General features: G+C 35.2%; 1 protein-coding gene across 1 annotated transcript in view; it reads right to left on the reverse strand.

Moving 5' to 3' along the window:
• Window positions 1-26,996, reverse strand: part of LOC141432119 (limbic system-associated membrane protein-like) — a 176,666-nt gene that overhangs the window by 6,400 nt on the left and 143,270 nt on the right. The window contains exons 2-10 of the mRNA XM_074093549.1: window positions 6,661-6,794; window positions 5,863-6,058; window positions 4,902-5,033; window positions 4,438-4,599; window positions 3,405-3,465; window positions 3,181-3,280; window positions 2,589-2,747; window positions 1,962-2,076; window positions 465-560 (exon numbers count right to left, since the gene is read on the reverse strand). Coding sequence (XP_073949650.1) covers window positions 465-560; window positions 1,962-2,076; window positions 2,589-2,747; window positions 3,181-3,280; window positions 3,405-3,465; window positions 4,438-4,599; window positions 4,902-5,033; window positions 5,863-6,058; window positions 6,661-6,794 — 1,155 coding nt within the window. The remainder of the gene's footprint in view (window positions 1-464; window positions 561-1,961; window positions 2,077-2,588; window positions 2,748-3,180; window positions 3,281-3,404; window positions 3,466-4,437; window positions 4,600-4,901; window positions 5,034-5,862; window positions 6,059-6,660; window positions 6,795-26,996) is intronic.

The raw sequence follows: 26,996 nt of genomic DNA on the forward strand, positions 1-26,996 counted from the left end.
CTGGCTGTAGTACCTGTCTTCATAATTTGCTGTTTAATTGCCGAAAGAAAAATATTTTCTGATAACCCAACTGATGAACTAATTAGAAATTTTTAGGACATCTAGACTATTTCTAGAGACGCGAACCAGGCAAAATATCGCTAGAGATGGCGTTAGTATCGTGAAGTTTTTTGGCTCATTTAGTTTTTAGCCAATCGCAAGCCAGACCATAACGTCAAAAAAATCTCGCGATACTAACGCCATCTTTCAGTTAATTGGCTTGCGTTTTGTAGCAAAATTTAGTGTGAGATGTCGGCTAGTAACATTCCAGTAATTTATTTTATTAATATAATAAAAAATGCGAATGTTTCACGTTAAACACTGCCAATAACTTTTACAGATTTACTGAGTTGTGTAGAATTGATATTGGTCACGTCTCCAGAAGGAACCACACTTATTTATCCAATAATTAGTAGATATCTTACCGGTAGTATTATCGATGTTAAACACAAATTCAGTTGCATTTTCCCAATAAGGAACTGCAATGCCCTCCTTGCAGGGAACTAACTGGAAGTTGAAGCCTGTGAACACATTAAAAAAAAACTTATAAGAATACAGTGGTAAGTAGGTTCAGTCAAGGGCATAAATATATTTACGTTCCCAGAGCTTCAAATATATATGTACTATATATTAGCCAAATATATCCGTGCGGCTATTTGATCAGAAATATATGTACATTTCTCGAGTCATTAAAATGTGTACAATTTGGTCATTTATATCTGTACAATGACAGACAAAAACATGTAGGCAAACAAACAGCCATAAATATATATACAAGTTTCTCATATACATGTCATGTGAACAAAACAAGGGTCGGAAATATCTACACACGTATAGCACAAACATGTGAACATAACGGAGTTCAAAAATATTGAAATAAGGCTGGATTGATTTAGAAAATTATTATAGTTCTTCAAAGACTTTTTAATTGGAATTTTAAGATGACATTTTAAGATTTATAAGTGGTATGGGATCACAGGTCATGGTATTCTGAAGAAAATGGGAGAAGCAATCAAATATTGTACGCACACCTTGGCTCGAGAATTTGCACTCGGCAAGCACCATTTAGAGTGTAGAGAAACTGATATTGAAGACCACAGATGGCCACCGGAACTACTCAATAATAGTATTTCACGGTTTGTGATTCGATTACTGTGATATGGTTGCTAAGCAATTTATGGTCCTTAGAATGCATTTGCATTATGATACAGTGGAGCTGATGATAAAGCTCCAAGACAATTCATCCATTTACATCCCTGCGCCGGGAAAAACAATATTTTGTAAGGGTAGGGTGAAACGAATGTTAATTGTATGATTTTCATAGCCCAGACCGGACTGTATGGAGAAGCACACCACCAGAACCAGAACGAGTCAGACATAACACAACGTCTCCCCACCGAGAAGGTAACGTCATGACCACTTTGCCACGTAAAATAAGGTCTACTTATGCCACGGTCTCCATATATTGTGGGGTGTATTTAGGTGAGAGCTCGTACTAAGACATAGAACCTAAACACACCTATAGAACCTAGACAAGAACATAGAACCTCCGCCTTTCTCTGATGTTGGTTTAATAAAATAGGTATCTATTAAAGATGCCGAACATTCGGCACTAGGAAAAAATAACCTATTTGTACTATTTCGACTGAAGTTAATAGAAAGCATGTCTGTCATATCAGAAAAGTATGCAACATAAATTAAATAAACTTGTTTAGTAACCATTCTTTTAATAACACCTTGATTACAGTTCGTAAATTGAATTAAAAAAAGTTTTTGGTTCACGATTTTCAAAAACTAAACATTAAGAAACATTTATTTTTTATTTATTAAACGGGTGTTTGTTTTCAACAATCAAATTAAACAAATAATACTGGAAAGTGACAAGTACTCGGACTTTTGCCTTACCTTGGAATAAAACTTACCCAGTACAGTTAAATTATTTGGATTAGCTGCCATTTCTCCTTCTACGTTGAATAAGCAAGTTTCGCACGTTACGTTAAATGTTATATTAAAGGCTTTAATGTCGACTGCTTTCACCTGTAAAAATAAATAAAAACACGCTTAAAATGATTTTAAAAAGAAAAAAAATCTTTAGGTAAATCAATATTTGTGCAAATTAAAATAAAAGTTTATCTAACAACAAAGTGGATCATTTAGTAAAAACACTCAAAAGCATAAAGTTAAAATTAAGGACAACTTTTGCCATAACATTCATTCATATGGAATGATGCCATTATGTAATACGAAATGCATTTGATATAACGACCGCGACCATATCAATTTACATAATTAGGTCTAGTTAAAGATTAAAAAATAGGTTCGGTTAGGCAAGTTGTGAAGTGTCTCAATTACGCGGAATAGGAGCTCTGCGAAGCGGAGCTCCCTCCATTTTGTGTCATACCGGATATGACTATTATGATATTATGTTTCCAGAAAGTGCACAGTTGGTTACTATGCACAGCGAGAAGGAATTGTCAGCTGAAGACCCAATGGCTCTGTACAGATCACTAACTGGCTTTGATTTCGCAGAGTAGGTATGTTTCACTCACGGAAGTCGGTGGGTTGGGTTTGTTTCCGAGCGACACGTCGAAAATGAAGTTCTGACGACCCCTGTCGTTCTCCACGGAGCACTTGTACTGACCCAGATCATCTTCATTGTACACCTTTAGCATCAACACGGAATATGTGCCGTCTTCCGACATGTATACCTGAAATTTTTTTTTGATATGTCATATATTTTGTCATATATATTTGATATATCAGAACACCCTAAGAATATGAAGCATCTGAGTCAGTTTAGACTTAGGGCCTGTTTCAACATTTTCTGAATAGAGCTTGTTATTTATTTTATGGGGCTGATATCTGTCATGTCGTCTCTCATTATCTTGTTTGATTAGGTAATCAGGACAACAACACAACAGGAACTTATCAGAGCGTTGTGGTTATTAGCGAAAGGTTGTTATATTTCTTATAACTGAACATTCGTTAGTCTTTATTATCATTGTAAATTTTTTGTCAAATGTCTGGTCTGGACATTATACGACATTATACTATAACATGTTTGTATTTTTTTGGTTTTTCTATTTGTACTTAATTTAAGTGTACTTAAGTTAAGTGCATCTAACAAATACAAATTATTACCTGATCATTGGCGAGTAGGAGGTCGTATCTCTCCTCATTCCGTTTTGACCATGAAAATATAGGAGCTGGATTTGCCTGGGCTCTGCACGTTATGTTTTTGCTGAAAATATTATAACAGTTGTATAAGACGCAACAGCTTGTAGCAACAGTTGTATATCAAAAAAGGCAAGTGGCGTGGGTTACGATAAGTGCACTCGCGTTTGACCGGGTTTTAAGGTACTTACATTTCATTCATGATCGCGTACACCTCTTTTTCAGAAAACTCATTTAGTATTAGCGGTTTATCTAAAAAAAAATAGAAAAATTATTCGTATACGTAACACGAAACCGTTTATTTTTGTTTATTTTTTGCCCAATTAATACAAGAAATAAGAGAAGGATATTTTCGCCGAGCTCCAGCAGCCGGATTGGTGAGACGTGGCCCAGTGCAGAGCAGAGTGGCGTTCATTTCTGTCGGGTCCATGGTCCACTTCAGATCGATGAGCCATCATAATTAGTAAGTAAGTAATTAAGTAAGTAAGTAAGTAACATAAGACGGCATCACAGATATCAGACACATAAAATTATAGGATTTTAACAGAGAGTGAATATGCATGCCGGTTTCTTTCACCCATACAGAAGGATATTCAAGCACGGAAATGGCATTGCATACGGTATTGGACTATTTTGTATATGTTTTATAAATTAAAACTACACAATGCCTGTTATCGAATAGAAAAACATTTTTTAAGTTACCTTTACAAATAACAAAGTTATAAAGGTTTGAAATTCAAGATTAGACAGAGAAAGACATACTGGCATGTGACGTCACACGCCAGTACCGCCATACTTGCTGCATAGAGAAGAGCGTTTGAGAAAGAGACAGGTATATATAGATTTTTCAAAACATCATTATCAATCTAATTTTCAACCGATTAAAATTTTCTCTTCGCTAAACACTATCTGTATATCTATATTTTCATAATAATATTAAGATATGGCAAAATCAGGAGTTGTCAAATACCGTATTGGTCACCTCCGCAGGAATCCCGAAATAAACTTAGCCGAAATAGCTCTCAACTGCCTGGCAAGCTGAAAAAAGGTCAGCTTAAGCTAACATGACGTTGCGTAGACCAAGAGATGGCTGTGTTGGAGATGCGGTAAGAAGAGATGACCCAAACTACCCAGGATCGTAGTCAGTGAAATATTATTTGGACCCTACACAGCTAAAATGAAAGAAGAAGAAGACTATTGGATTTAGATAACATAATAACTTACGTCTGACACTGAGGTGGAAAAGCTTTTGATCGAAGTGAGATATCTTTTCTTGAGTAGCCCTGCACGTATAAGTGCCGGGGTCCAAATGAGTCAGGGAAAGGATTTCCAAAATGTGTTGTGTGCGGTCTTTTTTTTGTTTTATAATGTATTTTGTTGGATCCGCTGTAACAAAATAAGAATAGTTGATTCGACCGATTTTTCAGCATTAATTTTGTTTTTATTAGGTAAAGGCGAAAGGGAACCATATTCTACTCAGCACTAATAGCTAAAACTTGCGGATTGAAATCCTGTCCAGGCACTCTAAAACAATTTGTTGAATTAGGCGTTGTTTTGCGGAGGTCCATATCAATGACCTCCGCAAAGTTATACCGTAAAGTAATTGTCTCAGTCGACACTAAAACATATCTCGTTTTAAAAATCTTTTTTTTTTAGTGTTACTAAAATAGTGGAAAAATAATGTATACCGTCGATAATGGTATTATCCCTGTACCACTGAATAACTGGTTCAGGAAACCCTTTGGCATCACAGATCAGCTTGATTGATTTATCTTCGTCGCCTACAACGTTAACTTCTTTTACTGTTATATTAACCTTTTCTGGAACAAAAACAACATTAATTTGTTAATAATATAAGATCTGATAGCATGGTGAACGGTTGTGTTGCTCTGAAGATGAGCTCTGGTTGAGTTAGAAACGGGTCAGTGTAGTGTGGTGGTGGTGATAGACGGGTTTGTGTGATTTGTGTGTGTTCTTACAGTGTTTAGGTGGAGGAACTGCTTCAACACATAATTCTTGCATAAACTTAGCTATCATAAGGTCGCGGGAGAGCAAAGTACCTGATTGTTTCAGTTCATTTATAAATTACCGTGCACATATCATAATAATATTATCTTCTTTCTTGTTTTTTTGAAAATAACGTTTTTTATGAATGCAGGATGATTTGACGCGACCGGAATCAAAACCCTATGAAGACAAGAATATGAATGTATTTTGAGAAATTTCCATTGGGTGAGAATTCTACGATTGAATAAAAGCCGCGGGCATAAGCTAGCTTGCATAATCTGAAAATGATTTATAAGAGTGTTCAATTTATTTTCTTCGATTTTCGTACTGTTTTTCTCGCTGTCTTGAGGTGAAAAATTGTGTTTCGCTCGGCTGTAAATTTGTTTAGCATCTCGTGCCTTTGAAAACCTTGACTACGCTCAGGATTCTTCTTTTGAACCAGTCACTTCGCTCGTTGTTCAATCCTAGAATCCTTCGCTTGCTCGGGTTTCAATATAAGCACTCGTGCAAAACAGTCACTTTCCACCCTCGCATAACAAATAACTACTATTATCAAGTGTCAAGAATTAGGCTGTAGATTTCATTCTTACTAATATTTTATTTATTTTAAGTATTTGTTAAAGAATCAAGTTTTATACATACCAGCCACGTATAACGTAATAGTTTGACTGAGTTCATCGCCAGATCTGCAGGTCCAGTTTCCACCATCTTTAATGGTTAAATTTTTAAGGAACAACCCAAGAAGGTGAGTCTGATTCACACGGTGCTCAGCATAAATTCTTTTATTACTAGATTTTCTACCCACTGGCTCTCCGGAGGGAGAAATCCATTCCGGTTTCTGGAATGAAAGACAAGCTTTTCTTAAAAATTGTATTTTTTTTTGCTGACTGTAAATTTTGGTTAACTTTATCTGTGTTGTCATTGTCATCCAAAATACGTACTTATAATACCAAGGTTTAGGACTATGCCATTAATCGCCGAGGAGTTCAATACTGTGGAGCTGATCCTGGCCGGATCATTATAATTTGTCAAATTAAGTTGATTACCTATACAAGCTAAATTTATAAAAATAACAAACCCAACTTTTTAAAAATACGTTTTATACCTACACAAAAAAACAAGTCTACTCCAGAACTATGATAATAGGTAACTTAAATACTTGGGACCCATAACTTTGATTTTTTGAACTGGTCACGTTTTTGTATAGAGTTACTTACCAGTGTTCTAGTCTACTTATACTTTTTTCTTTTTACTTTATAGGTAAATAGAGTTTTTTTAAGGCAATTGAGTTTTCTCAACTCAGTCATTGATCGGGTGACAACACTTAAGCGTAATTGTTGACATTGAGACATTTATTCCTGTGGAGGACGGCTTTATATATTTTGTACTTAATATGCATGAGTATTTAATACAGAGAAAAAAGTTAAAAATAAAAATTACTTGTTTTATGTTGTGGCCTTCGCAGAAGATTGCCTTTGTCTCGTCAACGTTGCATATCAGCAGCCCATGCACTAGGTTTGTGAGCACTTTCAGACTTGGTTTCTCTGCTTCATCCGCAACCGTCAGGGACAAAACTGGAAAACAATAAAAAATGTTGTTAATAACCACATTAGTGTATGATTTATCTTGAGATTGACCCTGTGTCAAAAAGACCCTAACTTGGATATGTGCAAGTAGAGTTCCTTTTTTAACCGACTTCAAAAAAGGAGGAGGTTCTATGTTCCAATGTTTGTGTTTTTTAAGTCACGATATCTATTATTCAGCATATTAGTCCGCCTTTGTACAAGTAGCTCAAAGTTTGTCAATTGTGTTTTGTTTCTTTTCTTTTGTACAATAAAGAGTTTACATATAAGTACATACATGGGAACTAGAGTTTACCCGCGGCTTTGCACGCTTAAACTATTCGATCTGGTAGTTACAATTGAAATTCCCTGGGAATTCCAAAAATTTTGATCGTGGTCTTCATTAAGGTTGTGTTAAGAACAACTGTCTTAAATTTCATTACTCTAAACCCAGCGGTTGAAATTTCAAGATTTTTATCCCTGTCCCGTGGGAATATCGAAATAAAAAGTAGTTTATGTGTTATTCCAGACGTCCAGCTATCTACGTACCAAATTTCATCCAAATGTGTCCAGCCGTTTTAGAGTGAAGGAGTAACAAACACACACACACACACACACACACACAAACTTTCGCATTTATAATATAAGTAGTATTAAAATAAACCAATGGCAAAAACGGAACCTTTATAGTTTCGCCATGTCTGTCCGTCCGCGGCTTTGCTCAGAGACTATCAATGCTAGAGAGCTGTAATTTTGCAAGAATATATATATGTTAACTATGCCGACAAAATGGTACAATAAAAAATAAAAATAATTTTTGTTTAGAGTACCTCCCATAGACGTAAAGTGCGGGTGTTTTTTTTTCTCATCCAACCTTGTAGGAAGAAGGTTACCTACCAAGTTGTTCGCGTTTTATTGTAGAAATGTGAAGCGATATTAACCTCTGGGCCACAGAAAATTTCTTATCAATAAATGAATTGATTTACTTGTAACGTTTCGATAACCGCTTAGCAAATGAAATAATAGAAATCCTGTGTCAGTAAATTATCCTACTCACTCATTCACGAACTAACGTCTTTGAAAGAATTAGAAGAAAATATAATATTACTCATAAGTAACAATTTCACAATATACTTAACTACAAAAACAAAGGTAAAGAAAGCCCTCTTGCCGATGAGTACGCAAGAAATAAATCATTTTGACGCTTATTGCTCCGATGAGTAACGAAGCTTGAAAACCTTCCCATTTTAGAATAAATAACGTTATTCTGTAGTTACTCAGGCAAAAAGTTGTTTTATGTGTGTTAGTCTACCAGCGGCTTCGCTCGCGTGATATTAGCAGTTTGATTAAAATCACGGGGTTTCGCTAAATTACCATAGGAGATCCCAAAAATATTTCGTAGTCTTCATTTGCGTTCTATAAATATCCGAATGAAATGTAGCCTGTGACTTTGGTATATACAAAAATAGATGGATCTTAGGAAAAATCCCGAAATCCATTTACCACCCAGTGTCATTGATATTCGTCGAGCCTTTTAGCGTAAAAGGGTGTAAAACACACATATATATGCACGCACACACTTATTAATGTATAATAAGTATGATTGATTATTTAATCCATTTTTAAAACTATGATCAACTTTTCAATACGCATTGTCTGCAAACTCTTATAAAACAAGTACACTAACAAACTTAAAGCAACCCAAACTACGACTTGAAATATTTTTTTCTGTAGACTTAATGGGTACTTTATTGTGCGAAGGCCGAAGAACTCTACGATGGCAAAAGTCGACGGCGGAAGCCCTCAACTTTATTATCTGCGTCCATTAAGTTATGCGGATGCAAAATGTTTTCCTGGCACGTCTAAATATCGACGGAACTTTGGAAATACTAATTATATTCACGGGGATCACGTCAGAACTTCACTAAGCAACATTACGGACGTAACGAAGTCAAACGACAGACGTACGGCTTGTTAAACTTTTGTAACTTGTCGTTTTGATAAAATTGTGTCGCAATTCGATTTTTACACTTCTGCAGGACAATTTTTTTATATTTTGAGCTTGAAAGCTTTGCTCGGCATTTAAAATCAAATTTTAAATTAAAAAATATTAATAAAACACACGAGCTGAAATTGCATACCTTTGCTTGCCACTTCGCCAGTGAAAAGAAATGAAAATTGAGCATCTTCCGCGTATTAGAAATTACTACGCCAATATTTTATCCTTTAATCCAACCCTTTATGCGTTATTTTGAAGAAACGATACGATACTAAAAATATTATTTACTACGATTTTTTTATTTATCACAAATAAGTAAAATTTCCATATAACGTCATGCTCATGAGGAATCTTAAATGATTTACGGATTGTAAAAATGCTAAGTAGATACCTAGTACCACCCACCCACACTAAAAGCAAGATTCAACGTTAAATATGAAGGCATCTGAGTATTGTTAAACTTTCTTTAATTTTCCTGACAGGATAAATACGTAAAGTGCCTTTCAATTGTTTGAGATTTATTGTGAGCATTTTTTAAACAAACTGAGGACATTCCGAAATTCGCTTTTGCGAAATTAGGTCCCATAAGAATGTTAAACACGAACCTTCCAAGTGAATTTGTTTCGAACTCGTTTGGGGTCGCAACAAACAAATGACTGTGGTTCTTTCACGCGAAGTTGAGGAAATACAATTTTATATCGGGAAAGATACTTTATTATGTAAGTTTTTGCAGAGCAAGCGTAAAGGTGCCGCATAAATTTACGACTTTTACCCTGATTATATAGTCAAGAAGCATTTATCAGCAAAACTCGGATCAATTGCGTCTGCTTTTTTGGGGCTTTTTTTATAAAAAGCTCTATTTTTGTAAACCTTATTTAAGTGACCAAGGACTTGAGATAAAAAAGTGATATTTTAAATAATCGATAATGGGGCCGTAATTCTTTTATTTTATTATGTTTAATTGCAAAACGTAATTTGACTATTTTTTTTACTTTACCTTATTCGTCAGCCAGTCGAATTAAATTAAATAATAATGTGTTTTACTCATGAGGTTATATTGGCGTACTTTTAGAGAATGAGAAGTGAAAAACATTAATTTCGTAATTGTTAGTGAGAACCTTTTTTTACTCTACTTTTCTTAAAATAGAGAGTTTTCAGAAAGCAAATGCGCCATAACTTTTTACTTCTGTGCGGATTTGTTTGTGGTGTCAACATCCTTTTACAATTCATTGTTCTACTAGTAAACTGCCAACAAGTATTGTAAGTAAACATTCTGTTTCTTTTGTTGAATATTTTTATACCACTATCGCTTCAAAGCGCTCCTCGCAAGTTGCCACTAAATTGTTGCTACTATTTTTTCACGATATTTTTCTTACAGTGTTCAATAAATGGTATTTTTATTGTGCGGGCCCAACCATATTATTAAAAGAAAATCAGAAATAAATTGTGTCTTCTTTATTTCATCAAATATAATTAAGTACCTCACTATAAAATGACTTCAATGAAATCGTTCTCGTATTTACATTTTGCTCATGATAACCAATTTGCCAAAAAGCCTCATGCGTTACTTATGACGCTTGTCTGAGTTTTTTATTCCAATTCAATTAAAATTAGAGGAAAAAACAAAACTATTTTATTGCAAAAACCAATTTTAAAAACTCTTGTAAATTGCTTTTACTCTCACTCTAGAGTAAAATAAAAACGAAACGGTGTTTCATACTTACTCATACTTTAATTTCAGGTAAGCTGCCATTAATTATCTTATGTTTATTGTTTTCGTTTGCGTTTACTTCTGATATCTTATAATGGCTTTATTGTTACTATAAAATAAGCCTATTCCGTAATTTATAGCTGTTGGTTCTTCGGAAAAAAATAAAATATATAAATCAGGTAAAAGGCAAAACAAAAGCAAAACTGTTATCTATACAAGCTGTTATAAGGTGGCATGAACAAAAAGGAGTAAGTAGGTAGGTAGGCTAGGTGCTTACCTAAATGAGTTGACGTCTCATAAAGATGAATGAAACAGTCGCGTCGACCCAAATGAATGAAGAAAGGTTGAGAAATCATGATAAAGTTTTCTTTTTAATACTCTCAAGAACAATTGACTTTGACGGGGCAAAGGAGAGCCGACCCTCCTTTCGTTTGTGTCACGTATAGCTTCGAAGTTTGTAAATAGGTAGTACAAAAATTAAGATTTTTTTTTAAGATAAAAAATTGTTAATTTGAGATATTAGAAGTTTTAAATTCTCTTTTTACGTCACATGCTCGTAAAGTTTGTATTTATGCTGGAACTAGGTGACATAAAATGACTAGTGCATAAAGTAAAATTTCGTCTAAGACCAAGGTAATCATGTGTCAACAGCCACAAACAAAAAAGTTTATATAGGTACTTATATATTTTTAATAATTTTTATTTTATATGAAACTAAAAACAATCAAATCAATTGAAATAAATCAATAAAAGTGAATTGTTGTTTCCATTGTTGCTATTTAATTTCCTTTCAATCGAAGTGAAAAGCAGAGTGTAAAATTCAAGTACTAAACCATTTTCCCCTCGACGTGGCTATCCACCCTCGCCGTACCGGCTTGGGTGGCTATATGAACGTCTCGGGTAAAACGGCTCGTTTTGTGCTTTCGTTGTACAATCTACTATTGTTGGTACGACCCTTTTGTAGAATCATTTTTATTTTACTCTATCTGTAGGTACCTGCGACTTCGTCTGCATGGAATTAGATCTACCTATTTATATCAACCTCTCACACAATACAAAGTTAATCTGTTTGTTATATTTTTCGGGTTTCGGACCTCTAAAGAAAAAAAAAGTATAAATAAATATTAATAATATAATAAATAATAGAAGTTACATAGAAAAATTCTAAGAGTAACCATAAACAAGAAACTTTATTTTCTAAATGATCTTTATAATTAACAACAAACGCGACAAACCAACTAACGCTTCACATTGTCTTAGGTTTGCCGCTAAAACGGTTTAGGTTTCTAACAGGATTAAGCGCTTTATACTAAAACATAATCTAACGAATGTTTTACTTCAAATTGAACCTTTAGCTTTCACGGTGTATTTTGCATTGTGATTACGAAAATGCTTTGCTAAAATGGTCTTGAAAATAAACTTACGATTAGACTAATAATACCCATTGCTAAATCTTTATTTGCCTTGCAGTCCTAGACGGCGATGGCGGGATGAACTGGGCTACCTCTTGAAGGACTGGACTGGCCCTTGATGCAGTGGACAGGTACAATACGTATCAACGGTCACGATTGTTAGTTTGGGCCCCACTTAAGATCGAATAACTGTCATTTTGTATGTCAATTCAAAGGATTTTTTGACGAAATGGGTCTCAAATTAACGCTCGTGATCGTACTTCTGGTTGACTTGAGAATTTGAAATTTGATACGAAAGTAGTAGGAAAATATTATTTTTTATGTCAGTCTGTCTGACTTGCTTAGGGCTCTGATAACTAACATTTTCGGATTTATTTCGTAAAAGCAAATTTACAGTGCAAACATAAGTGTTGCACCTCGGTTCCGCGATTATTTCATAAATATTTAGTACCGCTTAAACAAAACTCCTCCGACGTAATTACGCACCGCTCGAGGTGAGAAGTAATACCTGTCAAGATGATTTATTAAGAGCGTCTTATTGGTTGGTTCAGGAACCTCGCGTCAACCAGCCACGACGCTCAAAGGATTTGTAAGTGTTGCCAACTAGATTGCTTTGAAAGTCTACGATAGAAAATGTTGGTTTTTCTAGTCCGCTGACTTTGATTTGAATTCTTTCCATTTTAATTCAGAAGCTTGCTTATGCAACAAAACCTAGGTATAATTTGAAAGGAAGCTATATGTTTTATACATTCACAAAAATCTTTGTTCTCTATTTTTTTCTCTCGTGGTGTTCAAAAGTTATTCGCTGTATGAAAATATTAAACTAAGCTGTGTATTTTTTGTCTCGTCTTTACAATTACTGAATAGCAGAGATGCCGCGGCGCAACAGGATAAAGGAATAGCTCCGTTGAGAAGTTAATTGGTTCTACTAGCACGGGGAAAAGGAAATGCCTTCACAAGCATTGTTAGGACTACATTACTTCCAAATTATTCCCAATTAGGTAGCTGGGATCTTCAAGCCAGGCCTCCCATAGCAACGCTGAATTTAATATGAAACAGCGTTCTTGAGAAACAATGCTTAAAGGTCTTTACTCTACTTGTACTATTACTTATTCTGTTACTCTACTCATTACACCGTATCAACCATGACCATAATAACAACGTGTCCGGCTAAAAAATATTCTTTGTATTGAAAATTATGAGACTATTCCCACTAGCACGTTTCATAACCATCCGTCGCCGTCGTGTGCCATGTATGCGCTTGATATTCCGTTCCTGACGCGTTCCTATTACGGTTAGGCACGGTACGGTAGTGGGTATAGACCTTTATATTTCAGCAGAATGTGAAACCACCTATTCAAATACTATGCAAGCTTAAGCTTATAATCTAATTTAAACATACACGTAGATTCAAGCTAATGGTATTAAAATTTCCATCGAAAGCCATTATGTAACATTATGTAACCTCTTACAGTAACATTCTTTCTTGTGTTTTTAATGACGAAGGTCGGACTTCATCCAGCCTTTTACGACGTGCTTTACAGTCAGGTACTGCTCTCACTTACAAACTATGTAAAAGCTATTTCAAGACCATAAATGCTTATTAGCAAAGCACTAGCTGTACTCTTTAACTATTAGTAGTCTGGAAGTCGCACTTAGTTTGGAAGTGACCGCGTGTTGAAACTTGTTCGCTTGTTACTAACAAGTTGTAGAATGTATCCCGAACAAGATCCTATTTATTTCTGCAGCTGCGTTAACAATCTTGTTGATACAGGGTCATAATAATGTTTCAGGGAAAGTTTGATAAATAAATAAAATAAAGTTTCCTGTCTGTCCTCGCATCCGCTTCAATTTGAAACCGGCCAATTGCAAGTTGAACTCAGGTACAGACGGTTCTGTACAAAGATATCATATGTACCTTTAGTTCATTGTATCTTTCGATCACGTGACAGTAAAAAATGATTCTTTAAGTTTGCAGGAAATCATGGTTTATATTATTTATTTCATATTAATTTAGGACAATTAGCGAACGTTCAAAGTGAGAGTTCAAGAGTCTTTATCCTTCAGTAAAACTATTGGCAGTAGTGTTCAGTTAAAGTGTATCTAAGTAAAGTGTATCTATAGCAAAAATACCACCGATAGCGTCACATGTCTGCAATACATTGTTTGCACTTGTGCTGATCGTTGAATGTAGTGGAGAAACCTATTAAGTAGATACTTAAGCGATTTTTATTAGGGTTCCGTAGCCAAAATGGCAAAACGAACCTTTTTCGCCATCTAGCTCCAATGTAGAAAGTAAACAAAATGTTCAAAATATTGCGTCGAGAAAGCTCAATGGTAGTTTTAGTATATCAAACTTACAAGGAAAACTATAACGGTTAACTAAGAGTAAATAGCAGCCTATAAACTTGGAAGATTCAGTAAGTATACAATACGATATCTTAGAAAAATAATGATTTCGTAATGTCTACGGAACCCTATTTTGTGATCGTTTTAGTCATATTTTTTATTATAAACTCATCAATATCAAAGAAAGCTATAATTTTGCACGAATATAATGTAAACTATGCCAACAAAATGGAACAATAACATAAATAAATCTTCTCATGGTCTAATCGACATTCTGTTTGACTTTATACGCAATATCTTTTCTATTACTGGAACCCAATAATCTTGGGTGCAAAAAAGCTTGGATAGGTATCTTATTTGGGGAAATCAAATTTAACTCGATAACTTTAGCAGGTAATGGTTGACGTGGGCTGATTTAGACTAGATAATATTACGCCTAATACATCATCCATGTTGCTGTACACAGGCAGGATTCATGATAGAAAAGTTTTTACTGCATCCATATCAGCTTTTGTTGTTCTATATGCAGTGCATCAATCAATCTGTGTAGCGTTTATTAAGTGCTGACTGGCTAAAGCCCGGCTTACACAGTTAGATGACTGGTCTGCCTTCACATGGCCGTTTATGTACGTAAGTGCATTTTAGAATAGAGCATTGCGGAGGTAGACAGCAATTAAGTATAGGAATAGTTAGCACTTTTACTGGAGTTAGTGACTTGTTGAGTTATATTATGTTAAGGGGATCCCATGTCCCAATGACCTTCGATCTGAATTCCTTAGTTTTCTAATGTTTTTTTGTAGCTTATTATATTAACAATAACGGCTTTAAGCAATATAGTATCCCATATTTACTTCAAAGTTGTCTTCAAGATATTTGGCATCAACGTTGAACAATTTTAGGCCAAAAAACTGGTTTTCTGACCATAACTTTTGTGTTAATTAGTTTCAAATGAAAACCCTCGACCAGTTTTTAGAGACGTCAAAGACGAACCCAAATATGTAGATTTCGTATATGTTAGATCTTTCATGTCAATAGAGATACGAAATAAGTGTTTTTTCAGACAATGTTTAAAAAAATCAAACAAAATAAAGTATTCTTTTTTTTTTCAAAATCCGGTAGACAAAATGGAGATAAAACATTGGAGAACCGATAGCCGTTTGACTTATAATTCTATCTGTAGTGCAAAAGTAGGAGATTCGATTCAAAACTTGTCAAAAATTGATGAAAACCTCGGGTAGCCCCTTAAGAATGTTAAGTTGTGCCACAGTATAAAAAAGGAGCAGTATTCCGTCTCGTCAGCGTCCTTGATATAATTACCTACGCCGGCTCGGTACACAAACGCGCGATAGGGCTGCCTACTCTACGAACTGTCACTCTTCAGTTATGTATTTGATTTGATAATGTCACATGAAATTTAAAGTAGGGAAAGGATGAGGAGAGATTTAAAGATGTATTAAGTAATGTTTAACAAAAATGCATTTTACGTTATTTTAATAAACCACAAAACGTATTATGTTTTAGACGGTTTTATTTGGCTTCATCGCTACGTATATTTGTTACCTACAAATTAGCTACGGATAAGTTCAAGCAGTCTAGTTCAGTTTGACGTACAAAATGAAGAAACAAGCAAATAAACGTAAAAACTTTGTTTTCTGTGGTTTGCATTTAGCTGCATGTATGTAAGTACTTAGTACTTCACGAGGTCCGTCGAACAAGCTAGTGTAAACGACTTGGAGCGTATGCACCAAGTCACCTTTGTAGTAGCAGTACTCGTATACTTGTGGATACAAGTATATACCTATACTGCTGTAAGATTGCCAGAAGGCATTGTTAAGTACGAAATGAGGGAAATGAGTAAAATAAATCACGAATATCTTTATTCAATTTAGACAGTAACAGTCCACTCGAACCAACCGAATCGTGACCCACTGTGAAACTTTTTCGTAGAAAAAGTCACAGTGAAATCGCATTGCTTGACAAGGGAATTAATTACGAGTGACACTTTACTGTGAGAACGTTCTACTTCTACGGTAGGTCAGGAATTAAATGGTTCGACTGTACTTCTGAACATCAAAAATAGATCATCTCGTCTGGAAAAACCTCTGTTGAGAAGAAACCGGTAAGAAACTCAACGTGGTATATGTATTTTCTTTTTGAATTTTGACACGATAGGTATTTTTACTAGCATTATCTGTTTCGATAAATATGTTAGTAGGTACTACCACGTTGTTAACGAGTACGGGCATTGGTATTTAAAAAAGCATTCAAAATGCGACATAAAAAGGGCGATAGGAAAATGAACATACACACAACTTTTTTTCTAATAATAAACGGGAAGACTCGATCCTTTTCAAGGCCTTTACTGTTCATGGCGTAAATAATGAAAAAAACAGTACGTGGCCTGAATGCTTGGAGGAATAACCACTTATTTTAAATACCAAAGCGGAACGGAAACCCTTATTTAAAGACGTCGCTTTCCTTTTGTATAATGGTTAAGGGAGCTTTTTAGGCAGGTTTTGGCACAATAGATACGTTAAAAATGCACAGTCACTTAATCTACGAGTAAACTTTGTGTTGTTTGTGTAATTGTGATGTATGTACCTACGTAGCGTATTTTTTTCTGTAAACGATTAATAACATTCGTTCATTACATATAATATCACAATACATTATAATGAAAATAAGTACCTACTACCTAATTCTTCAAAGTACCTATATTTCCGAGTAACAGATTTTTCGTTTCAAACTATTTGTTAACCGTGATTTTGTCTCCGTAGAATTTGTTTAACGCGCGTCCATAAGAACTAAAATTTTCCCAGATTAAAAACTATCCTACGCTATTCTCAGGGTCTCAAATTATCTCTGTCCCAATTTCTTTATGATTGTTTGAGTGCTTAAACGTGAAATTGTAACAATTAAAGATGCTCACCTTCACAATTAAATTAACTTAATAAACCTATTAAACTGTAAACGGTCCTGAAATAAAATTGTCAGTCGATAGCACTATATCTTATTTAATTTTCTCTTCTGAAAACAACAGGATTTAGTCGTCGTTATTCTATTTAAGTACCCAATATTGGCAATATTATCTGATCGATAGGTTCTCGAGTGATTTCTTGATGGTTTTCATTGTTTTATGAAAGATAATACTGATTTTTTTGTAGGAATTTGGTTTAGGCTCACCTACTTTGATATCCTGGTATTATTGGATTTTCAATTACTGAATATCAGAAAGAATATTATGTAATCAAGAGTCATTGTTATGTTGTGACTTTGTAGCCTTGAAGTACCTAAATTGGCACAGTTATTTAAACAAAAACCAGCCAAGAGCGTGTCTGATACGCCCAAGATAGGGCTCCGTAGCATAAAGATAAAATTAAGTAGTATTTTTCTATGAATTTTATATTTTGTTCGGTGTCTGCCAAGTTTAGGTATATTTTATACATTATGCTGCTATTTATGTACTCTTAAAACTACTAATAATTCTCAAGCAAACTTAGCCGTTATAAATTTCCTTGTAAGTTTGATATAGGTACTTACTTACTAAGTACCTACCAACACGATTTTTTCAAAATGTTTTTACTAATATAGGAGGAGGGAGGGGGGGCGCCCGAATGTAATGAAAATTTGCTCTTTAAAGTTGAATATTTCGCAAACAGATAACTGGGTCGAAAAATCGTCTTCACAACCACCCATTTAAACGACCTATCCAACGATCCTAAACACTATGGGATTCTCCCTCGCTACGTCTATGGGAACGGAGGAAATTTTGCAGTTAACTCTCTATCACTATGAGAAAAATAATTTTGACGGATGGAGGGACAGACGGACAACAAAGTGATCCTATAAGACTTCCGTATTTGCCAATTGTGGAATAAATCCCTAAAAGTCTTTATGGAGTACAAATTTCACTCACTGTAAAGGAAAATTATAGAAAATTGAATCTTAATCTGATCCATAGCAAACTCGAGGCATACCAGATAAGTTATAAATTTACACTTAATTTTTAACTTCGATAAAACATGAAGTTAAATTACTTCATAAACGTAGACAAGCTTCAAATCGCGTCGGGTTTCGATTCGAAACTTTTGACGTTGCGTTGCGAATAACTTTAATCGAACTTATCTTTTGAGTGAAGTGGATCACAGCTAATTTTCCTCAGATGTTAAGACTACCCTAACGATTTACTGGTAAAGGCAAGTTTACTCGATGTCAGTCAGTTTCAGAAGTTCTTAATTAAATCCCTGTTTACTGCTGACCTGCGGCGAAGTCTAAACATAATCTTATTTGTATTAACTTTTAAAGACAAATAATAAACTTCGATTTGATAACTCGTTAATTTTCTGTAGGTAGTACAGTTAGTAGTAACTATCAGGTACTGCTTTAATAGTTGAAGTAATCAAATTCTGCTGATACCTTGTTCTTTAACTGTGAAGGTGGAATATAGTATGAGGAATTTTTTGTCAGTTGTTTTTCAATATTGATTTAATAACTGCAAAGGTATTTTATTCCTTTGTAATAACCTTGGTGTCAAGATATTTTAAGGCGCTGCTTTATTTGCGATTCTTGTTAATAATTACTAACATTAATTAACCGGGAGTGAAGAGGCTTTTCCTTGTCGTGCGCAAGGCCGCAAGCACGTTTCTTGTCTATTTGTCATTTTACGTACGTTTGTTACGTATTCAGTTACAGACAAACCCTAAAATTATGCCGTATTGTGAATTGTTGCACACGCAGATGCATGATGAGCAGACAATGTCAATATTTTATTAACTTTGAGACTGCTAAGTCAAAATCGTAGAGTCAAAAGACAAAAGACATTGCAGCTTTATTTTATCTCTTATGGGAGTAATTTCAGTTAAATATAATACGTCAAATTGTGTGCAATATAATATAAAATCAAAGTCAAAGTCAAAATATCTTTATTCAATTCAGGCTATAACAAGCACTTATGAATGTCAACAAAAATCTACCACCGGTTCGGAAAAACCTCTGCTGTGAAGAATCCAGCAAGAAACTCAACGAGGTATATATTATTTTAAACAGATTTACAATATTATTAAATGATATCTATACATCACACAAGTATGTAACACAACTTAATTTTTAACACAGTAGGTTCGCTATTTGAAGTAAGGGATTGTATATTAAGTAAGCGATTGTCACCAGGTTTAGTCATCCTCATATATGTTGCTGTGCCCTTGCAGGGTGTCACATGAAAACCTGCTTTTTGTACCACCTGTCTAATGTAATGTGATTTGCAATAAATAATTTTGAATTTGAATTTGAATTTGGGATCGCTAATGCGGATCGGAATTATTTACAAATATCCCCGTCCATGATAACGTAATCTCATTAACTTTATAATACGCCTTAGATATTAATGTCTTCTTGACAATAGATCTGAATTTTGTATCCGTTTCATTGGTAATATTGTTTAGATTTTTTTATAAAATCGTACCTATGCAATTTCCCAGAAACGACTTTTTGATTTTAGCCAGTCTGTAAGATGGAACTTTAAACTTCCTTGTGTGTGTGTGTAATATTTTGAATACATTTTTTCTTTACTTTTCATATTCTGATTGGTGCTCATCCTAACCGCCCACCCCGTAGCAAAAAAAGGTATCTGTCAACGGGACACTTAAGATTTTGTTAATGCTTGTGCGGGTTTGTTCTCGGTTTTTGTCGCTGCGGTTACAATTACGGTGGACTTTGAAATATCAAATGGCTTTCTGTCATTATGAAGAGTAAGTAAACAAACAAATAATTTCAATGAAATATCGTAATTTACAATTATATTCTTTTCGATCATGTAAATCTATAGTGTCGATAATAGCGTTGACCTTTTTTATTTCCCGTCTCAAATGGCACACTCAATTAATTTCAGGACACGGACTTTCTATGACTGTCTTCACGAGAAATAACAAAATAAACAAATTTAATCGAATAACGCATTTCATATAATTATATTGCAGACAATTATTTATGGTTGTAGTAGACCTACTTGCGACCGACCATTAGTAATGCAGACTTTTTGTTTCAGTTAAACATGGCCAAATTAATTATAAAAACTGGATTCCGAGCACACTATACGACATCGCTTTCCAACCACAAATAACAATAAAAGGAAAACAATTCGTTTTGGCTCAATATGTCCAAGATGTAAAATAAACTAAATAATTTTATTCCTGACACTATGTTATTGAGCAAAAAATAATCCTTATGATGAAGCCTTTCGATCGGTATGATAAAGCTACAGGGTCATTTTTTTTCTTGTGTAGCGGGTTCGATTCTCGGTTCAACCATGTAATTATTTAAAAATCTATGAATGCAGTTTAAATTGTTTTTTAAATTAAAATAATGTCTTATTTCAGTAAAATATTCCATGTACAATATTTAAGGTACTTTCCCTCCATGTGGCATAGTATTTGATGGAAATAGTTTAAAAAATTAGCTACCTACTCGAAAAATCTGAATCAATCTGTGGTTTTAGGCTATTATAGTTCGTTCACTTGTGGAGATACTATCGAACCCGGAAATCTTGTAGATGCTTATAACCCAGTCAAGAAACCACTGAATTATGATTTACCCTACTGATGTGGTTAGAATCCAAAAATAATCAAAACGACGCAGTACAGAATTGTCAATTTCCATGGAACATAAACTTTATACTTATCTTAGTCTTGCGATATTTCATAGAACACATGTATTTTTCAAACTCAGGAATAACCTCAAGGTTAATAAATAACAAATCCTTTCAGAACCTGTTTGCTCCATGAAAGATCTCACGTTTCGCTCGCCTTACAACTAGTCAATCTTTGATAATGGATGATTCGACATCTCAGTTTATATAAAGGAAGGTGAGTAATATTTCATCGAAAACATTTCACAATTTCCCCAACCCTTTCCTTATTGTTTCACGAAAGGTGTTATGTTACGATTTGGTTTGGTTACAACTTGAAAAGTTTTAATGGACTGTAAAAGGATTGAAGTTTTTTTTAAGGTACCCTGGTATGATAGGTAAGTAAGTAATTTGTTTGCCTTGTTAGTTTAAAAGAAAAGAGTTTATATTCGAATGTTTGAGTTTCCATTATATTTCAAAGAGTACCTACGAAACAATTGTTCGCTTGGTGTATGTAATTTTGGGAATAAAAAACGACAACTATTATACGAGGTGCCGTAGTGCCATGGTGGCCTAGTGGTTTGACCTATCGCCTCTCAAGCAGAGGGTCGTGGGTTCGAACCCCGGCTCGCACCTCTGAGTTTTTCGAAATTCATGTGCGGAATTACATTTGAAATTTACCACGAGCTTTGCGGTGAAGGAAAACATCGTGAGGAAACCTGCACAAACCTGCGAAGCGATTCAATGGTGCGTGCAAAGTTCCCAATCCGCACTGGGCCCGCGTGGGAACTATGGCCCAAGCCCTCTTGATCTGAGAGGAGGCCTGTGCCCAGCAGTGGGACGTATATAGGCTGGGATGATGATGATGATTATACGAGGTATTTGTGGTGTTATGTAATGTACAGCCGCCGAAACTGAATTACGTACCAGGGCGGAACCTCTTCATAATCAATTTCGCTACCTATGATTTTTTGTAGCACAAAGCTTAAAGCACAAAGGTAACTCATGGTACGTGGTTGAGCTTTCTCGAATGTACAAATCTTGATGCATGCAACTGCGTCGAAATATCAGGAGTTTATTAAACGTAGGTAATCATGGTCTATATCCCATCATAAACGTATTTAAGTTATCTATAAAAAAATATTGATCAGGGACATCGACGCATATTTTGGATACCTACCTACTGAAACGTTCGGTGGAGGCGCCATGTGGACGTACCTAAACCAATAAGCCAGCCCTTGTTGATATGGACTCATACGTGACAAAAAGACTGAACAAAATATTCGTTACAGTCAGAAGGCATTACGCGGTGAGTTCAATATGCAATTAATTATTAACATTAGTCATATCTAGAATATTTGGATCGTGTAGGTACGTGCCGATGCGTGACTAGACTGCGAGATTGCGTTCTCGCATACATACAATTTTATTAATCGGTAGGTCCTCAGATTTTTCTCACATATTACCATCATATTACTCGCTTGGCCGTGAAAATATGCCAGTTAATGACTTCCCTAATGTCAAATTGAACACGGAATAATATTGATCGTTTTTTTGTTTGTTTGTTTGCTTTTACTCTTTATTGTCATCATCATTATCATCATCATGTCAGCCGAAAGAAGTCCACTGCTGGACATAGGCCTTCCCCACGGCTCTCCACTCAGACCGTCTTGTGCTTTTCGCATCCACCGCGATCCCGCGATTTTAACCAAGTCGTCGCTCCATCTTGTCGAAGGCCTACCGACAGCTCGTCTCCCGGTCCGCGGACGCCATTCGAGAACCTTTTGCCCCATCGGCCATCAGTCCTACGAGCAATGTGCCCCGCCCACTGCCACTTCAGTTTCGCAATTCTTCGGGCTATGTCGGTAACCTTAGTTTTACTGCGGATATCATCATTTCTCATTCTATCCCGCAGAGAAACCCCGAGCATAGCCCTCTCCATAGCCCTTTGAGTGACTTTGAGCTTCCTCATAAGGCCCATCGTTAGCGCCCACGTCTCAGATCCGTATGTCACCACTGGCAACACACACTGGTCAAAGACTTTTGACTTCTCCTTTGAGAAAGAAATACTTTTGTGTACTAAATGATTTAAAATCTTTTTAAATATATTAAGTAATCAATCCTTCTTTGAGAAACCGCAGTGACAGTGCTGCGGCATTTTTTGAAGTACGAACAGTTTTGGATAATGTTTCTACATGTTTCTATTGATTACTTCAGAAAAGGTCGCACATTTGAATCGGTAATTTTATTTATATCCAATTAAGCTGCGCGTCACGACTCCTAATGAAATACTGACCGCCATTTTCTTTATTCCTGTGCAAGTGGTTTTCGTCTTTCGTAATTGAATACGAATTGTTTGGAATAAGCAAGATGCTTGGTGAATATTTTATTTTTTTACTAGATTTCTTCCTTTGCAAAGCGTGCTATGTTATTTGGTAAGAATACAAGTACAGTATAGACTTCATTTGGCTTTAATAATAATGGAAACATTTAATAGGAAAACTTGCAATAGTAAACGTAGAAAGCCTACGGCTAAGTCTTATTGGTTTGAAAACATTATTTTAACAGTATGACGGGACCTATTAAACGGATATTAAGTTAATGTTGTTTTTTACAATGGTTTCAAATACATTTAGAGAGAAATTCATTTATTCATTATAAGTTACAACACTTATCTATATTTTATTTGTGTCTGGGAAAAGCAAATGTCAAAAGAGACAGATCAAAACTAGCAAAAATGTTTACTCACCTTAAGTCGTAGCCATAAGTATAACGAGCGTTTATAATGGAGGCATTGTTTGTACAGTCAAGGGTACCAATAAACGTGTATACATAATTGTGAATTTTGTAAACAGAACTTATTAAGAATAGAATAGGGTATGTCTACATTTTTTTAAACTTTGTGAGGATATAGATTGGTGCTTTTGACTCTACATGTCCATGATCATTTTTTGCAACACAGGCGAACTTCGAATTAAGAGTCTTCAATGTGTTTGACTTTTAGTCTATTTAATAAGTGATCTGGAGCCTACGTCGTCTATAACCTACTACATTAAGCTCTTATTGACTCCAAAGTAACGTAACAAACCATGTCTACCTGAGTTCAATGAGGGCTACCGTTTTCGCGCTCACCAGTTGGCGCCACTGTAGACAAAGCTCCTGCCTGAAGTATAGTGGTTAGTTTGTTATTACCAAAATTTACATTTCGTCATATTTAATACCTTAAAACCGTACCATAATCATCCCGTTTTGTTCAGAAAAAAGGGAGGACAAAGATTTCCGAAAGACAAAACTGTCTCAAAACACAGAAAATCATTTCCCCGTAACGCATTTGTCATAAATAATTTTGAGGTACTTACTACAAATATTCGCAAAGTTATTCTAATTTTAAATAAACCCGCGTAGCTCACCCAAAACAGTGACATTTCGGAGACCTCTCGCTACACTAGCGCCTCTAGCAGCGAATTCATACGCGTTAGTCCTCATTGGTGGGGTGACGGCGTCATCCGAAATTTATTTGGCTCAAGTTACGTCTTAGACACTTTGGATTTAGACGAGAAAAAAAAAACATGATAAAATAAAGACGATGGCTATGGGAGATGACTTTAAAGATTCAAAGAATTTATTGGCTTAGAATACAGTTGTGCAGATGTTAAATTGTTAATTTTAAATTTGTCCAGTGTATTCAACCTGCATGCAGGCGAAAGAAAATATTATTAAATTTAAAGACCTACTCAAAGTAGACTCGATTAAATTTTGCCTTTTCGCGTGGGCAGACGCAAGCTAAACTTTTTATTGTTTTCCGCGCCTGTATTTCTTGCCTACGCAGCAGATTTCCTCCGATTCGAGGCCACACTCCGATAAACGAATATTTATGGAAATGTGACAGCAGCACGGCCATTACGGACCGTATAACTCGGTTTGCTATTTCACACAATCAGTATAACATGCCTTTATTTCGTGGTAATGGTCTTTTGAATGTCTTTCTGAATATACAAAGCCCTCATCACAAACATCGCAGCTGTCTGAATGGTCGAAAACATCTGAACACGACCGTATTGTCAATCGCGCAAGTACGTTTTCAGATATATTTTACCATCTAGACAAGCTCCGATAAGTATTTATGATGGCGATTGTGTGTGCACTTAATTAACAAAGTACAACCTGACCATTCCAGTTTGCCCAATCACGGCTAGGTTTCGTTGCTCTATTTTGGAACACGGTTAAGTAACGTTTTTCTGTCTGTTGTATCGTCAACCCTGGATATCAATCTTGGTCAATTTAGTGCAACACCGTTGAACTACATATTTTAACGAGCCCAAATAAAATCACAGGTAGATTATGCTGCTCTGTCTTGGAGTCCCAGTGCAGACTCCTCCATCAGATCAATGCGATCGTACCTATTCAATATATTATTGTATTGTCCTCACAACTACGGACTATTACCATGTTTGACAACCTTTCCCTTCTTAAACTTAGTTAGAGATTGTCAAAGCTAAAATGACGCGTCCCTCATCATCATCATCGTCATCATCATCATCACAATCGTCATCATCATCGTCATTTTAGTTTAGACAAGCTCTACTCATTTTGATACAGGTCGGCAATACGAAATTTTAAAGTTTAAACTAGTTTATTTACCTAGCTTACAACAAGTGTCTATAACGAGATCTCAAGTTAACGTTTATTCAATTACCTAAGTGGTTAGTATTGTGTTTTATTTCCACACAAACAACTCGGAAGTGTTTGTTAAGGGAACGACTGTTTGTATTTCTTGAGTAATAGGGCTTAATGCTATGTGATACCCGAATAAATTAAGTGGATAACACTGGTCTATTCGTGATTATGTCCACTGCAACATGGCCGAAATATAGACGCAATTTAGTAATATAAACCGGCCAAGAGCGTGTCGGACGTATAATTACAACCTGTTGAAAAGAAGTGAATTGCCGATAATTGTCACACACTCGACATTTAGAGCTCTTAATACACGTCCAACAGTCGTACGAGCATGTGTATGAAACTTAGGAGTAGGGTTCGCATGTCATCTAGAAACTTTAACAGGGGTACGTGGAGCTATAAGTTTGAGAAACCCTGGTGTAATCTAACTATTTATTTATATGCTCAACATAAAAGCTTGCATCAAAAGCGTTTATTGCAATTAAAACTTACATTTCACTTAACTTATAGTTTAGATTAGTAAACTTTAACTTTTAATGTGTCCCGTTCACAGAACTGACGTAGTTTTAAACTTATTTTAATCGATACTTAGTTACCCGATCACCTGTGCGTTCTAATGTTGAAGCCCTTCATTACTTACTTAGGATAATTAAGGAAAATTCATCAAAGTTCCCCTATTAATTTCACACACCATTAAATATAGGGGATCGTTCGTGGCTACTTCAATAAACCATAGTAAACATCGGTATATGATCATGACGCTACGCGCTGAATTGCCATTTACAATACTATCTTGCTCAGTCTCGCCTACTCCCAGCCTGCCTGCACCTAAACGTCGGTCCTCTTCCTGTTAATTGCCATACTTTAAATACTTGCATTTTTAATTTCCGAATTTTGTAGAGCTTTGGTATAAATATTCTGACCTGGTGTCACATCACTAGTACTCACAGAACTTCATGCAAAATATTGTTAAACTTTCGACATTTTGGCCACGTCTCAGCAGCGCAGCTGAGTAGGTACCATAAAATTAAGTCCGAAGAAAGAGCAGTGGTCAAAAGGTCTTAAATTTAACAATAATTTTCGTAATTGGGTACGTTCAGATTGGCAATATTTTGAGTGAAAATTGCTGAAGATAAAAATAGTACAAGAAATATCATGTTAATTATTTACGAGTATGAAGTGAAAAACTATAATATTTAGAAACTTTATAACAACTTGCGTACAATCCGCGCTTGTGAATCGGAAACTTGAACACGTTGTTAGTAGATCGAATACTGGTTTATACTGTGGCTACACGTTTCCCTCATTAAATTCAACTTAAAAGTTTACTTACCCACGTTACTAAGCACGCAGAAGGTATGGTTAATAAATTTTCTCGATGAATGAAATCCCTTAAAAGTTTTTCGATAATAAGCATACATCGTTATCGCGAGAGCAAAAC

This window comes from Choristoneura fumiferana, chromosome 10, assembly GCF_025370935.1.
Source record: "Choristoneura fumiferana chromosome 10, NRCan_CFum_1, whole genome shotgun sequence".
Taxonomy (NCBI): domain Eukaryota; kingdom Metazoa; phylum Arthropoda; class Insecta; order Lepidoptera; family Tortricidae; genus Choristoneura; species Choristoneura fumiferana.